Source organism: Macaca mulatta, chromosome 2 (genome assembly GCF_049350105.2).
Source record: "Macaca mulatta isolate MMU2019108-1 chromosome 2, T2T-MMU8v2.0, whole genome shotgun sequence".
Taxonomy (NCBI): Eukaryota; Metazoa; Chordata; class Mammalia; order Primates; family Cercopithecidae; genus Macaca; species Macaca mulatta.
Genome location: NC_133407.1, coordinates 175,851,720 through 175,864,959, shown reverse-complemented (window position 1 = coordinate 175,864,959; position 13,240 = coordinate 175,851,720). Strand labels below are relative to the sequence as shown.

General features: G+C 39.0%; 1 protein-coding gene and 1 long non-coding RNA gene across 29 annotated transcripts in view; one reads left to right on the top strand and one right to left on the bottom strand.

Moving 5' to 3' along the window:
• Positions 1-12,660, top strand: part of BBX (BBX high mobility group box domain containing) — a 279,823-nt gene extending 267,163 nt beyond the window's left edge. For all 27 annotated transcript variants that reach the window (XM_077993981.1, XM_077993978.1, XM_077993976.1 and 24 more), the window contains 2 exons: positions 2,214-2,400; positions 6,799-12,660. In XM_077993981.1, the coding sequence (XP_077850107.1) occupies positions 2,214-2,400; positions 6,799-6,886 (275 nt within the window). In that variant the 3' untranslated portion in view covers positions 6,887-12,660. The remainder of the gene's footprint in view (positions 1-2,213; positions 2,401-6,798) is intronic.
• Positions 1-13,240, bottom strand: part of LOC144339422 (uncharacterized) — a 34,700-nt gene that overhangs the window by 7,696 nt on the left and 13,764 nt on the right. Inside the window, exons 4-6 of one of the 2 annotated variants that reach the window (XR_013414412.1) lie at positions 7,394-11,112; positions 4,248-4,514; positions 1,669-2,369 (exon numbers count right to left, since the gene is read on the bottom strand). This is a non-coding gene — a long non-coding RNA (uncharacterized LOC144339422). The remainder of the gene's footprint in view (positions 1-1,668; positions 2,370-4,247; positions 4,515-7,393; positions 11,113-13,240) is intronic. The other variant, XR_013414413.1, reaches the window with a different exon arrangement.

Here is a 13,240-nt window from a genome sequence, read left to right as displayed (position 1 = left end):
GCTCACGCCTGTAATCCCAACACTTTGGGAGGTCGAGGCGGGTGGATCACGAGGTCAGGAGATCGAGACCATCCTGGCTAACACAGTGAAATCCCATCTCTACTAAAAATACAAAAAATTAGCTGGGCGTGGTGACGTGCACCTGTAGTCCCAGCTACTTGGGAGGCTGAGGCAGGATAATGGTGTGAACCTGTGGTTGGAGGTTACAGTGAGCCGAGTTCGCACCACTGCACTCCAGCCTGGGCAACAGAGTGAGACTCTGTCTCAAAACAACAATAACAAAAAAAAAAAAGCGAAAAAATCTCAGAATGTTTTAAGAAAGTTTACAAATTTGTGTTGGGCTGCATTCAAAGCTGTCCCAGGCCACATGCAGCCTTCAGGCCATGGGTTGGACAAGCTTGCTTTAGACAGAGATAACTAGAGCAAGCAGGTGACCACCATGTCAGCAAATGACTGTAAGCAACTGTGGTTCCTGCTGAAAAATGAGTCTATTCTGCACCTTTCTACAGACCTCCAAACATGTTTTATTCCATGTTTAAAATCATAGCTAGTTTTCCAAGAGCATATCTGAATTCCTAGAAAAGAAAGATAGTTTTTAGGACTGTCATCTTCCCTTTATCTTTCTCAATGTGCACAAAGCAGTCTTAATTCCAGGAGATCCTGGACTTTTAAAGATACTAAATGAATCAGTATTTCACCATCATCTGCTATTCGGGTCACTACAAGCCAGATTACCAGGCATTCAAACCAGTAGATTAAGTTTAAGATGCATCCAACATCCACTTCCTGTATAACTGGTTCAGACCATGCAGGGAGCCTGAGAATGCTTCTGGATTTCTTGAGTTTTCTGATTTAATTCAACCAACTGGTGAATTTCTCCATTCTCAATCATGGCCTGTGGTCTGTTTGCTGTTCCTGGTAGCATCTTTGGCAGTAGAATGACATGACCTGAGGAGCCCAAGGTAAGGGGTGTGGCCAGTGAATGATACTGAGACACCCCCCAGCCCCAAAATCTTGGAGTGCTATACCAGCTAGGTACTAGTGGCCTTGGCTGTTGCCTTTCTGCCTCTCAGTACTTCCACAGTTTTATTTTATGTGATTTGGGTTAACTAGGTGTTAATAGAGGTGAACTGTTTGCCTAGTTAGAGGACAGTTCATGAATTCTGTGCACCTTTTTGTGTGTTTTGAATATATAGATTGTTAGAAACAGAGTAGATTAAAGGCCCTGATTTTGCCCTGTCATATAAGAGAAAAAAATCAAAGAGGTGGAAGTTTTTGTTTGAGTACATTCAATACAATAGAAGTAGAATGAGGACTAAAACCTAGATGTCCTGATGTTTAGCCCAGCAGGCCCCTCCCTCCTTTTCTGTCCAATCTGAGTTCTGTTTTGTGACTTTCATTTTGTAGATTGTTATATCCTCATTTGTTTCACTTGGAGGAGGAGTGAAAAAAGATGAGAAACACTCCTGTTTACATAAAAAAGTATCATACCACTTTTGTGTCCTAATAGATGATATTTAAAGCTTTTATCGGTCATTTTCTATATTTACAATTTTTTTAAACTATGATAAAAATTTCCCTTCTCTATAATGGCTACATAATAAAGAGAGTATACTCATTTGTAGCAGGCATCCTTGCACAGCATTTCATCCACTTCTTTGTACATACCAGAGGGTTTTGTCTTCTCTCCGGTAGATCTTTAAGCAAAATAACAACTTGGGCTCTCATTAGAACTGGTTAATGTGATGTATAGGCCATCCTAAGTGTTGGTATCACAGCATACCCAATGTCCAGGTTGCCATAGTAGGGCATGCTACAGCTTCATGAGAAATGTTTAGTCAGTTGGGTTTTTAAGGGCTCTTTTACAGCATCTACAGGCCCCTCTACAGAAGTCCCTTGGGTTTTATTTTAGCCGAGGCTCATTTTTCCTTCTCACTCCAAGGCTGACCCATTCTTTGACCTCCGATAAAACACAGCTTCTCTTCAGCTCAGCCTCAGGGCACAGTGCCGTCCATAGTTGCAATTGAGCTTAATAAAAGAGCTTTGTTACCGAGGAGAAGAGATTCTGTAAAAGCCTTAATATTCGATGGATAGCAAAAGTGAACAGTAGGGAACGTTAGCTCTTTTCACGTTGACGGGCATGGCGTTTTCTGTGTCTCTTCTCTGGAGAGAACAGAGTGATCCTCTCATGATGAATTTCTGTTTTGTTACAGATGACAAACCAAAGGAACAACTGCAGAGGAGTCTCCCTAAAGCAACCGAGACAGACTGCAATGACGAATCCTCACACAACACCGAGGTCGAGGAGACGCGGAGCAGTACTCCAGAAATGCCTGCTGTGTCTGCGTTCTTTAGCCTCGCTGCACTGGCTGAAGTGGCAGCCATGGAAAACGTGCACAGGTTAGTCATGGAACATGGAAGGAGAAAGCAACATGGAAACCAGATCAACCTCTTTGATGTGGTTTGTGATGTTTTTTACAGGGCATTGGAGTTCAAACTTGGTTCAAGAGCACTATTGGTTATATGAGGTATTACCAAAGTATATATGCTAATTAGCAGTGTGGGAAAATACCAGGGAATAGAGTCTGCCAAGTATTTTATTTTGAATATGTTATCCTGTGGCTAAACTTCATTTCCATAAAAAGCCTGGGAGCAGGGAAGCAGTATTATCTGACCAGTGAGCTTTGGAGTCTCATTGCAGACTGAGGTTTGAGTCCTAGCTCCATCACCTGCAAACCAAAAGATCTTGACCAAGATTATTAACCTCTCTACGCTTGGTTTTTTCCTCTAAAAAAGCAGGGGCAGGTGGCACACATTTCATAGAGATGCTATGTGGGGTAACTCTAGCATCCCAGTGCTGGTGTGTGGAACGCCCCTTATTGGTGATGGTGTTGGTGCCATCACCAGCCATCAGAAGACAGTGCAGTTCAGGGGAAAGAGCATCTTGGGATCTGACTCATGGCAGCCAGAGGCCTGGATTTTGCTTCAACTCTTCTGTGATTTCCTACAAAGTAACTTTTTTCTCTGGACTTTAGTTTCTCACTTTACATTGAGCATAATGATATCCCCAAAGAATTACGAAGTTGTAAGCATCAGACGAGATCATAGATGTGAAAACCTTTTGAACTCAGCGAAGCCCCACAGAAAGTATATTAAGTTCTAAGTGTATAATTGGGTATTCTGCTACTTAATGGATCCTTTGGGAAGGCAAAAAAGCCTATTGTAAATTCAGGTATTTTATATTCCTATTCAAAGTGGATTACCCATGGATGAGCTGCTTTCTTAGACTTTCAGTCGTCAGTACAAAAGAGCTCGCAACCCAGTGCAGCTGGTGTAGCCAGCTATAGGACCCATGCTCCTTTTTCACATCCAGATAAACCTGGAGTCCCTGACGTGAGCTTAGTTTGCTTCTTGCTATTTATCTGTCATATTACAGTTTGAGTACTTCCTCGCAAATAGCCTCTAGATATTTCCAAGAAGTCAAATTCCTTTTTATGTGTACACTGCAAGTTCCTAATAGCAAGTGAATGCTGACAGACATTGTTAAAATTCACTAAGGTCTCTGAGGGAGACAATGCACAGATACTACTCCACTCGTGGAGTTGTACAGTCAAGAATAGAGGACAGGCCAGGCTTGGTGGCTCACGCCTGTAAATTCCAGCACTTTGGGAGGCCGAGGCGGGCGGATCACCTGAGGTCAGGAGTTCAAGACCAGCCTGACCAACATGGAGAAACCCCGTATCTACTAAAAATATAAAACAATTAGCCAGGCGTGGTGGTGCATGCCTGTAATCCCAGCTACTCGGGAGGCTGAGGCAGAACTGCTTGAACCTGGGAGGCAGAGGTTGTGGTGAGCCGAGATCACGCCATTGCACTCCAGCCTGGGCAAAAAGAACAAAACACCTGTCTCAAAAAAAAAAAAAAAAAAAAAAGTAGAGGACAAACACATACACATTCAGTGAGAACTTAAAATATCTGCCTGAATGTTATTAAGTGTCTCTGTGAATTGTGGAAATAAGAGGGAATCTTTAAGAATGGAGTGGGGGATAATAATTCAGGGGTAGGAAAGGCTACCACATAAGCATCTTGGCTGCTGCCTGCATTCTAAGCATGGTCACACCATTGCTCTGTTAACCAGCCCTCCATGTTTCCCAATTTGCATTAGCAGAAAGCAACAGCAAACCCTTCCAATCTCATTGTCCCCGCCCTCCACACTCTCTACCCTGCAGTTATGTGGAATCACTTACCCCTTTCCAGATACGCCAAGCTCTTGCCTTGTACATCCTCTGATCAGGTCAACTGCTCTCCTCCTCCCCACCCTAGTCCCCGGTCCTCTTCTCTCAGTCCTCCTGATGCCCTAGGCTGTGTGCTTCTTGTTGTTCCTGCGTGCTGTACTCACGCCTCTCTCAGACCACATTGGGATGTATTGATTTGTCAATGCTTCTGTCTACTTTCAGTATGTTTTGAAAGCAAAACAGTGGTTTTATTCTCTGTGTTACCAGCTTGCTGAGTTCCTGTTACAGCAATTGATAAGTGAACACATGAGTGGGTGAATGAATAAATGAGATAGTCTCTGAAGTATGACTGCCTAAGTTAGATAGCAGGTATAGAAAAATAATGTGAGTAAAGGTTCTTTCTTTTTTTTTTAACCTTCCATTAGAAAGAATGGTAATGATTACTAGAATTTTACCATCAACCTAATAAATGGTTAGCGTTCTTAAGAGCTAGAAGGACAGATCACCCTGGAGAGTCTTAGCTGTAACTTGAGCCCTTACCTGTTAAAGCAGATCTACCCCCAGGCTTCTACCTGTAGGCTTACTGTAATTGAACCTGGGTTGCATACCAATGAATTAAGCATTACTTCAGCATCAACTGGGTTCATAGTTTAAAGGGTGGCCCATGGAGTTAGGGGTGGAAATATATTACCTGCACTCATGCCATGAAAAAATCTAACATTAGGTTCAGAAACCTAACTTAGACAGTTTTACAAAATGCACAAAATAGAGAATTGTAGCAAACCTTTGTGAAGAGACCAGTTTATTTACTAGAAGTTAAATTAGCCCTCCCAAGTGGGCCTTTTTATTCCCATTTTAATGACTGTTAATTAACTTGCCAAGAGCACACAGCCAATTTGTGCCCAAGTCAAGATTTGAACTCCATATCTCACGTACTGCCAAAGGAAAGCGTCAGTCACGTCAGAGAAAATCATGAAGAATCTCACCTGACCCTTCCTCTGGGAGCTAGAATCATCAGTTGCAGCACGTCGTGCTCTCCCACTGTGATTCTGACTTCTTTCCTTTTTCCATTGATTTAGCTGGGCTTTCACCCCAATTTCTCTCTCTTTCTTGCCATCTTTTTTTACATTGCACTTTTCGTCTTTTACTTTTGTTTCTTTTCCTTTTTTAATACTTATTAAAATTCTTTTGGATCTTTTAATATCTTAAAAGTAAAAAGTAGCATTTTAATTTCATCTTTCTTGAACAAAGAGGTGAACATATTGAACAGGTGGTATCTATAACATCCACATGTGAATAGCTTAATCCAGAGGTTTGATTCTAAAATGTTTTGCTTTTCTAAAATCCTAAATATCTTGGGCTATTAAGTGATCATTTCATTCTGAAACCCCCAAATGTTGTCATTTGTCTACATTATTTTTCTTTTTTGTGCATCAAGAGAAACTTGAGTGTAGTTATAGAGCAGGCATAAGCTAAATCTTGAAATAGCTCCTTTTGTTCTGTGTACTCTGAAGAAGATACGATATTGAAAGGTCAACCCAATGAAAACATTGCTGATACATCACATATTTTCAGTGCAGTGTTATGCACTACAGACCATTGTAGGTTGCAGAGCAGCGAGTGTGCATTTTCTAGGATTGGTAGGCCTGTTGGAAAATGTCAAGGAAGTGCCCAGTCCTCTCTTTTTAGAATGAGAAGCTCTGTAGAAATTACCAAGAATTTTGGATAGTTTTCTCATAACCATGAAGTAAATTGTATTTTTACTACTAATTATACAAAAGCTGAATGAAAAATCAGCTATGTTTGGCCTAGGTTCTATCCAAATGATGGAAATTTCCATGAATTTTCTAGTCCTATCTGGAGTTCTCCCTCCATGTGTGTTGATTTTGGCCCAACTAGGGTAGATTTTGTTAAAATCTAAAATCCAGCATCAGTACTTGTTTTCTTCCTCTAAACACTCTCTGTCCATGTGCATGTGAGTTCAGAGAGTTTTATTGTTTATTGTTTCTTCATTAATTTTTTTTTTTGAGTCACAGTCCATCTCTGCTTCTCTTCCAGACTCATTGCTTTTATTATCACTATATTACCTGAAGGTTACAAATTACTATAGGAGAACTTTCCCTTCAGGCAAGTCAAGAAAAGGAATGTGTCATTTTTAATATCAATGGATCAACAGGGAAGTTATTGTCCCAGAACCCCAGTCCTTGATTGAAATTTTCCCACTTCTTAAAGAGTTGCCCCAAATCTGTTTTTAAATTTCATCTCTTCCAAATGGAAGTGGTTAGTTGTTTGAGGTCAGAGGATATGCTGTTGAGTTGTATGAGGGGAATTCAGATATGAAATCTTGGGAAGGGAGACAGAATGGGAAGGAGGAAGGGGAAAAACAATAAGGAAAGGGACAGAAAAGAAAAACTCTAAAGCAAAAACAGTTTTCATCAAATGACGTAAGTAACAGCAGTAACTGTTAAACAAGATATTGGAACATATCTGTTATTCATCATCCTCTCCTGTCTCTAATAACATATGCTGAATAAGTGACTGTTTTCTTCCTTTTATTTTACAGAGGTCAGAGGTCAACTCCGCTCACCCATGATGGACAGCCAAAAGAAATGCCACAGGCTCCTGTACTTATTTCCTGCGCTGACCAGTGAAGCGCCCTTTCATTGTAAAACATTGTGCTTTACCTACTATCCTAGCCTTGTCTTTACCGAGGGATGCTAGTGAGTCCAAGTGGTGGAAAATATAGACTGCAAACAAGTGCTTGTTGCCCCACACGGCCCAGATTCACTTGAAGCAGAAGTTAGCATCCTGGGCCACTTTGTTCTCTCATAACCCAGAATATTTGAGGGTAAGGTTATCTGTCTGATATTGAGCAGAAACAGAATGGTCCTGGAGCTTTGCTTTCTATTGAAGGCTTTTGACGGTAATAGGTGGTAACTTGGTAAAAGGCTGCCTTTACTGTAGCTCATCCAGCATCTCTTTTACCAACCAGAGAGTGTGAAACTAGTTTCATATATTACCTAGTTATTCTTTCAAAACAAAACAAAACAAAAAAACAAAAACTGACGCACTGCACTAGTTATTATTAGATATTCTTAGTCTTTTTTGTACATGGAGATTTAAGTTCTAAGATGGTTTATATAATAGGTTATACCTACATTTATATTGTAGAATAAATATTAAAAAGCCTGTTCCAGAGACTCCCAAGCAGCCTGGGCAGGCAGATGTACCATTGTTAGTGGTGTATGCTCGGCCTCGTGGTCCATATATTCTGCACTTTTATATTTGCCACCAGAATGGTAGTTTGCTGGCAAAAAAAAAAAAAAAGAGAGAGAGAGAGAGAGAGAAAATTACAACTCTTACAATCTGAATTTTTTTCTTAGCCTTGAGTGACCAAGAAGAATTTGCTTGAGGCAAATTGTGGCAAATATTTTCCCAGACAGGGGAAGAGTCCTGCAGATTACAGATTACTGATGTTTTCATGCCTTGAGGATTCTTTTATTTTTACACAGGGGTCTAGGTGACCAATGGATTGTTCATACAAACAAAAAAAAAAAAGACAAAAATATTATTCAGAAGTGACCTTAGTATTACTTCACTATTCTAAACACATTGAAGACACTTACTTCATGTGGACTTGGAACTACAGACCTTTTACATCCATCACAGATTGACTGGACGGGTTGCAATTGCTATGCACAGCCTAATTGGCACTGCAGGTTTTTAGAGCCATTTTGAGTTTGTGGTGTTTAGGAGGTATTGAGTCAATGATGAGGGAGGTATGCCTGACCAGAGTGGGACTCTCAGTCATAGATCCACCTGCAAGTCTCTGTTTCCTTTTTGTGTTTTGTTGCTTTTGAACATAAAACCAACGATACATACGCCAGCGCCAAGTGGATTAACTGGCTTAGAACATTCAACATATTGACTTAACCACCTGACGTTCACAGTGTCTTGTTTCCTAGCAACAGATGCAAAGTGATAAATCAAAATTAGTCTGAGGCTACAGATTTTACAGGGTATTTGTTCTATAGCACAAAGTATTTCCCCACTCTTGCGTCACAGCACAAACTACCAAATTTTAATTACTGGATTCCAGCAATAATTTTTAATGGTTTTCAAACTGGCGGAATTTTGACAGTGCTAGTTCGAGTTTGAAGCTTTTGAATTAGATCTCTAAATGGTGACAGTTTACATGGTTTTATCTAGCTTTCTTATTTATACTTGACTGAATTGTAATGATTTTTTTTCTAATTGTAATTTGACTTAATAGCCATACAAAAAATGACTCTATTCATACTAGGCTTAGCTTCTCATGGTTGTAGATATTACTTCAGTTCCGGTGCTGGAAAATATGTACAACATACTAACAGGATTGAAAAAAATATAGAGGTTTTTCGTCTTTTTTTTTTTCCAAAGCAGGTAAAGAGGGTAGCAAAGCATCGGAATGATTACTCAAAAATGCATATTCCTGGTGGGGATGGAGGAAGAAGGAATTAGTAAAAGGTTAATCAGAAGTTACAGCTTAACCGCATTCATATAGGAATAAATCAAGTGAGCAGTTCCAGACTTTAGCATAATATTTTTACTATGATGCTGTTTTATTAATATTTTCTAAATTTCAAAACAAAAAGTGAATGTTAGAAATTGCTGGGTCCCGATGTTGGTGGCTGTTGGAGTTTTGGACCACTCGCTAGCAGTGATTTGAAGATTATAATTAGCTAAAATCCAAAACAAAAAACCAACAACAAAAATTGTATGGTGCAGAACATGCACCTTGACAATGGTACTTGTTATTCTATAGAACACGTTAGAATAGATCTATTTTTGCCAGAGCACCCTCCTTCAGTCCTCCAATTACATTTCACTAGAGTTCCTTAAGAGACTGCTGTATATTCATGGGACCTTTTTTAAAAAAAAAAAGCAAAACAAAAGATTACTTTTTTCTATGTGATTAATATCTTACTTGATCTGCTTTTCCTAAACCTCAGTGGCTTTTCCCTTAGGCAGGGTTGGGGGTGGGAGGGCAACTTACTGGAGATGACTGTTTTCAGATACTTTAAAACAAACCTTTTTGTAGAAATGCTTAATTTTTAAGCGGTTAGGCACCGAGAGTAGCAGAAATCCTGCAAAGCTTTATAGTTCCTTAGACTCACCTTGTCGATTCTCTGAGTAAAGTCTTGATTTCAGTAATTGTGCTTCTTGTGCCCTGAATCTGCTGGAGAGGAGTGTTGTTATTTTCTGGTAACAACATTTGTTAGCACAAATATTTCAGACCAATATGTAGTGCTCTCCTCCCCACCCCTCGTTATCATTTTCATTTCATTTCTCTCGTTCTTTTTTATTTTGGAAAATCATATTGCTATAGTGTGTACTTTAATCTGCCAGCAGATACCATCTACACTAACATTTGTCCCACAGCATCCTCAAGAGAAGAAGTTGTTGCACCTTATATATATCTCAAGCAAACCAAAATATGATGCTCTTCTGCTTTGTTTTATTCTAAATTGTTGTATCATATCTTTCTGAAACCATTCTGAATTTAGTTGAAATTATCAATATTTATGCTTTTAACCTTAATTGCTGGATTCAAGCCTGTATATAAATCTTTTGGAAAAAAAAAAAAAATTGTCCTAGCCCTTCTCTGCGATGCTGGAAGTAGAAGATTTCGTCTCAGATGGAGACGCAGTACTGTTCCAGTTTTCTTTAGCCTTTTATTTATTTAGTTATTCTGGGTATTTCCTATGTAATTTTGAAGTGTGTAGAGTATATTATAGTAAATGAAGCTGCAGCTCTAAGAAGCTGAGTGAAAGAAAAAATACTGTAAGACATCCTTAAAGTTTTTATTTGTTTGGGTACTGTATATGAGATCAGGAAAAAGAGAAATGTCCCACAGCCACATTGGAAATACAGGTTCTTGTCCCCAAATTAGGTTAGATCCCAGATTTTAGATCAAAACTTAATTCATTAAAACCCCTTTTAAAAGATAAATTCTACTGTTGTAATTCCGATAGTCATTTTCCCCACAAATATCAGAAATGTATTTATTTAATTCTGTCAGACGAGCTTTCTCCCGATGCCGTGTCCCAAAGCGTGTTAAAATAATTCCAACGTTAGCAGTGTGATTATACTTCCTGCCACTAAAATTGCTGGAGAAACAAAATAATGATGGAACACTATGAACAAAAAGGAGCATCTGAACTGGTCTGGTTATTTAGAATCCAATGTGTTCAAATCCTTTTGTTTTCTTATTAAGTCAGATGCTACTGTAAGTCAGATAAAATTTTGTTTGCACTCTGCAGTCTTTGGCTCAATGTATGGAAATGTTTGCACCTATGTAAAGTCTCAAGCTAATTACACATTGCTACAGAACAGGAGTAAGCTGAAAACTGAATGCCATGTTTTGTTTATAAGGTGGGGAGGGGAGGGGAAATACCAAAAAGCTCTGTTCCAAGTTTGGCATTTGACATTAATGTGAAGCAGTGGGACCATGCTGCCTGCTAAAACTACTGTATGAATTGTAAGTGTTCTGAAGATGAGCAGCTGGAGGCTGGAGGATGGCATTCCACACAGCAAAGGAGAAGCACCACCACTTCGTCTGGGAAAAGGAAGGAAATTGCGGGAGGCCTGGATCCATCATTTGTAAAGGGGATGTCGCGGGGTGTGATGCTGTTGAGGAGATTCACCTTCGATTGCACTGCTCCACAGAGCCCTCATGTAAGGCCAATCCTAATGGGCTACCTCGGCTTTAAAAGTTCATTTCAGTAAGTCCTGTTTCAAAAGTTTGTCCTTTTTTGCTTCTACCTTCAGTGCCACTATTTTCCACTGCAGTGTTTTGACTTCACAAACCGCCTCCTCCAGAGAGAACAATGTATTGCTGAAAATGGGCAGTAGAAGCAAATGCTATTGTTACATTTGACCTATAAAGTATTCAGAGTGACTGCTAGGTAGAAATTAAAACTTAGCTTTCCCAAATAGCTCCTTATTTTGCACCTTATAAAAAGTATACTAATTGTTAATTAGATGTTGCTTTTGTTTATACAAGCATTCCCAAAGAACTAGATTTGGATTTTGTTTTGAGTTTTGGATTTTTAAAAATTATCTGATTTAGATTGACTAACAGCATACTTACAATTTGAAAAGAAGCTGTTGTTCAGTTCATCTTACCAGATGTGTCTGGCGAAATATTCAGGGTTTGATGGACTGCTTTACTTTCGTTTGGAAGTGATAGCTAAGTTTATTATACTCTATATTAAACAACTTTGTTCATTTCACTGAGGACCTTATCTTCCTTATATTTCAGAACAAAGAAACAACAAGCATGAATAAAAAGACAAATGTATTTGACTTCCTCATAATCCTCATCTGTATGTGCTACCCTTTCCTTCAAATATATAAATGTGCATCTTTTTTAAAAAACAAAAAACAGAGGTTCCTCTTCTGGCCAAATTTGATCTATGGTGGTATGATTTATACTGTTAAACTGAGAGAGGAAACCTTGTGGTTGAAAATTCTGTGGCCGCTGTTTTCTTTTTGCAGTCAGCGGTCAAAACTGATCATGCCCTTAAATCGATTTTTATGCACAGAACTGGTTATTGTAAACATTACTACTCCCTCCAAAGATTTCCTGATAACTTGGGCCAGAGCTGGTTACTGAGTAACAAGGATCTAATTCAATGCCTCAAAACTCTTCCACCCACAATGCAAATCTTACCTCACAAGCGCTAACCTAAATCATAGAGACATGCATGTTCATGCATTAACACTGATTTTGCTCTGTGGCCCCCCAGATGGGTGGGCTCACGTCCCCTGACTCCTCACATGAGTGCCTCAGCTCTAAGAGCCGTGGAACGGGGGGTAGGGAAGGTTTGCCATCTGGAGCTCAGCAACTGGCTCAGCAATGTTTTTTCCATTTCATTAGCACTAAACAAGTCTCTTGCTCTCAGGAATTTGTCAGAAAAAGAAGAAAATCACCTGAGACTCCACGTACCAGATTATAAACTCTTCTCATAGGTTTGAATTGCTTACTCACATGTCATAAATTAACCACAGCTTCATTTGACCACCAGGTCTAAAGTCTGTTGACAGTTTCAGCATGACTGAATCGCTCATATGTTTTTTTTTTTTGTTTTTTTTTTTTTTTTTGCTTTCAGAAATTGGCTTGGTTCTCTTTAGAGTTGGTGTAAACATGCCATGTAATAAATGATTTCCACTTAATGGTACAACAGAATTATTGCTTTCTTAGATGTATGTGTAGTAAAAGTCAATATACACATTTATATAATTTCTTTCTTCAAAATCTTATACCTAATTTGATATTTCTAAAAATTGCACATGTAAGTCATGTGTATAACATGCTAAAGTACTTTAACTGTGATCTTAAAACTGAATAAAAATATTTAATAAAACTTTGAAATATTTTAAAGATATTATTCAAATATATTTCTTTATGTTCACACTACTGGCCATAGAGTATGTGCCTTTTAATGTACCATTTTCACTAAAAACAGTAGGAAAAATATTAATAAAAGTAAGATATTTCAACTATTTTAGAACATCGAATGATGTGTCCCCCTAAACTGTGTTTGCCTGTGATTTGCCATTGCCTGGACAGCCTGGGTTGTTTTTCCAAAAGTGTAGGGTGGTGACCAGCCCAGTACAAGAGGATATGCTTCAATATGCCACTTGGGATGGACGCTTCTGGGGTGCCCTCCTGGGACAAGTGATCAGAACACACCATCTTTCCCTCAACTAGGACAAAACTGTGGAAGCGATTTCATTAAGAGTGTTACCTAAATATAAACTCACACCTCAGATTTGCTGAATACAATGTTTCTAAGTTTTTTTTTTAATCCTTTGGAAACAATACGCATGCATGCACACAGTATAATTATCAACAAATAGGCTTTGCATTCAGACAGTTCTTCTACCCATTACCATTGGGTTTTTTTTAACCTCCCTGATTCAGATGTATTGATAGTGATGATACCTCCTCATACCATTGC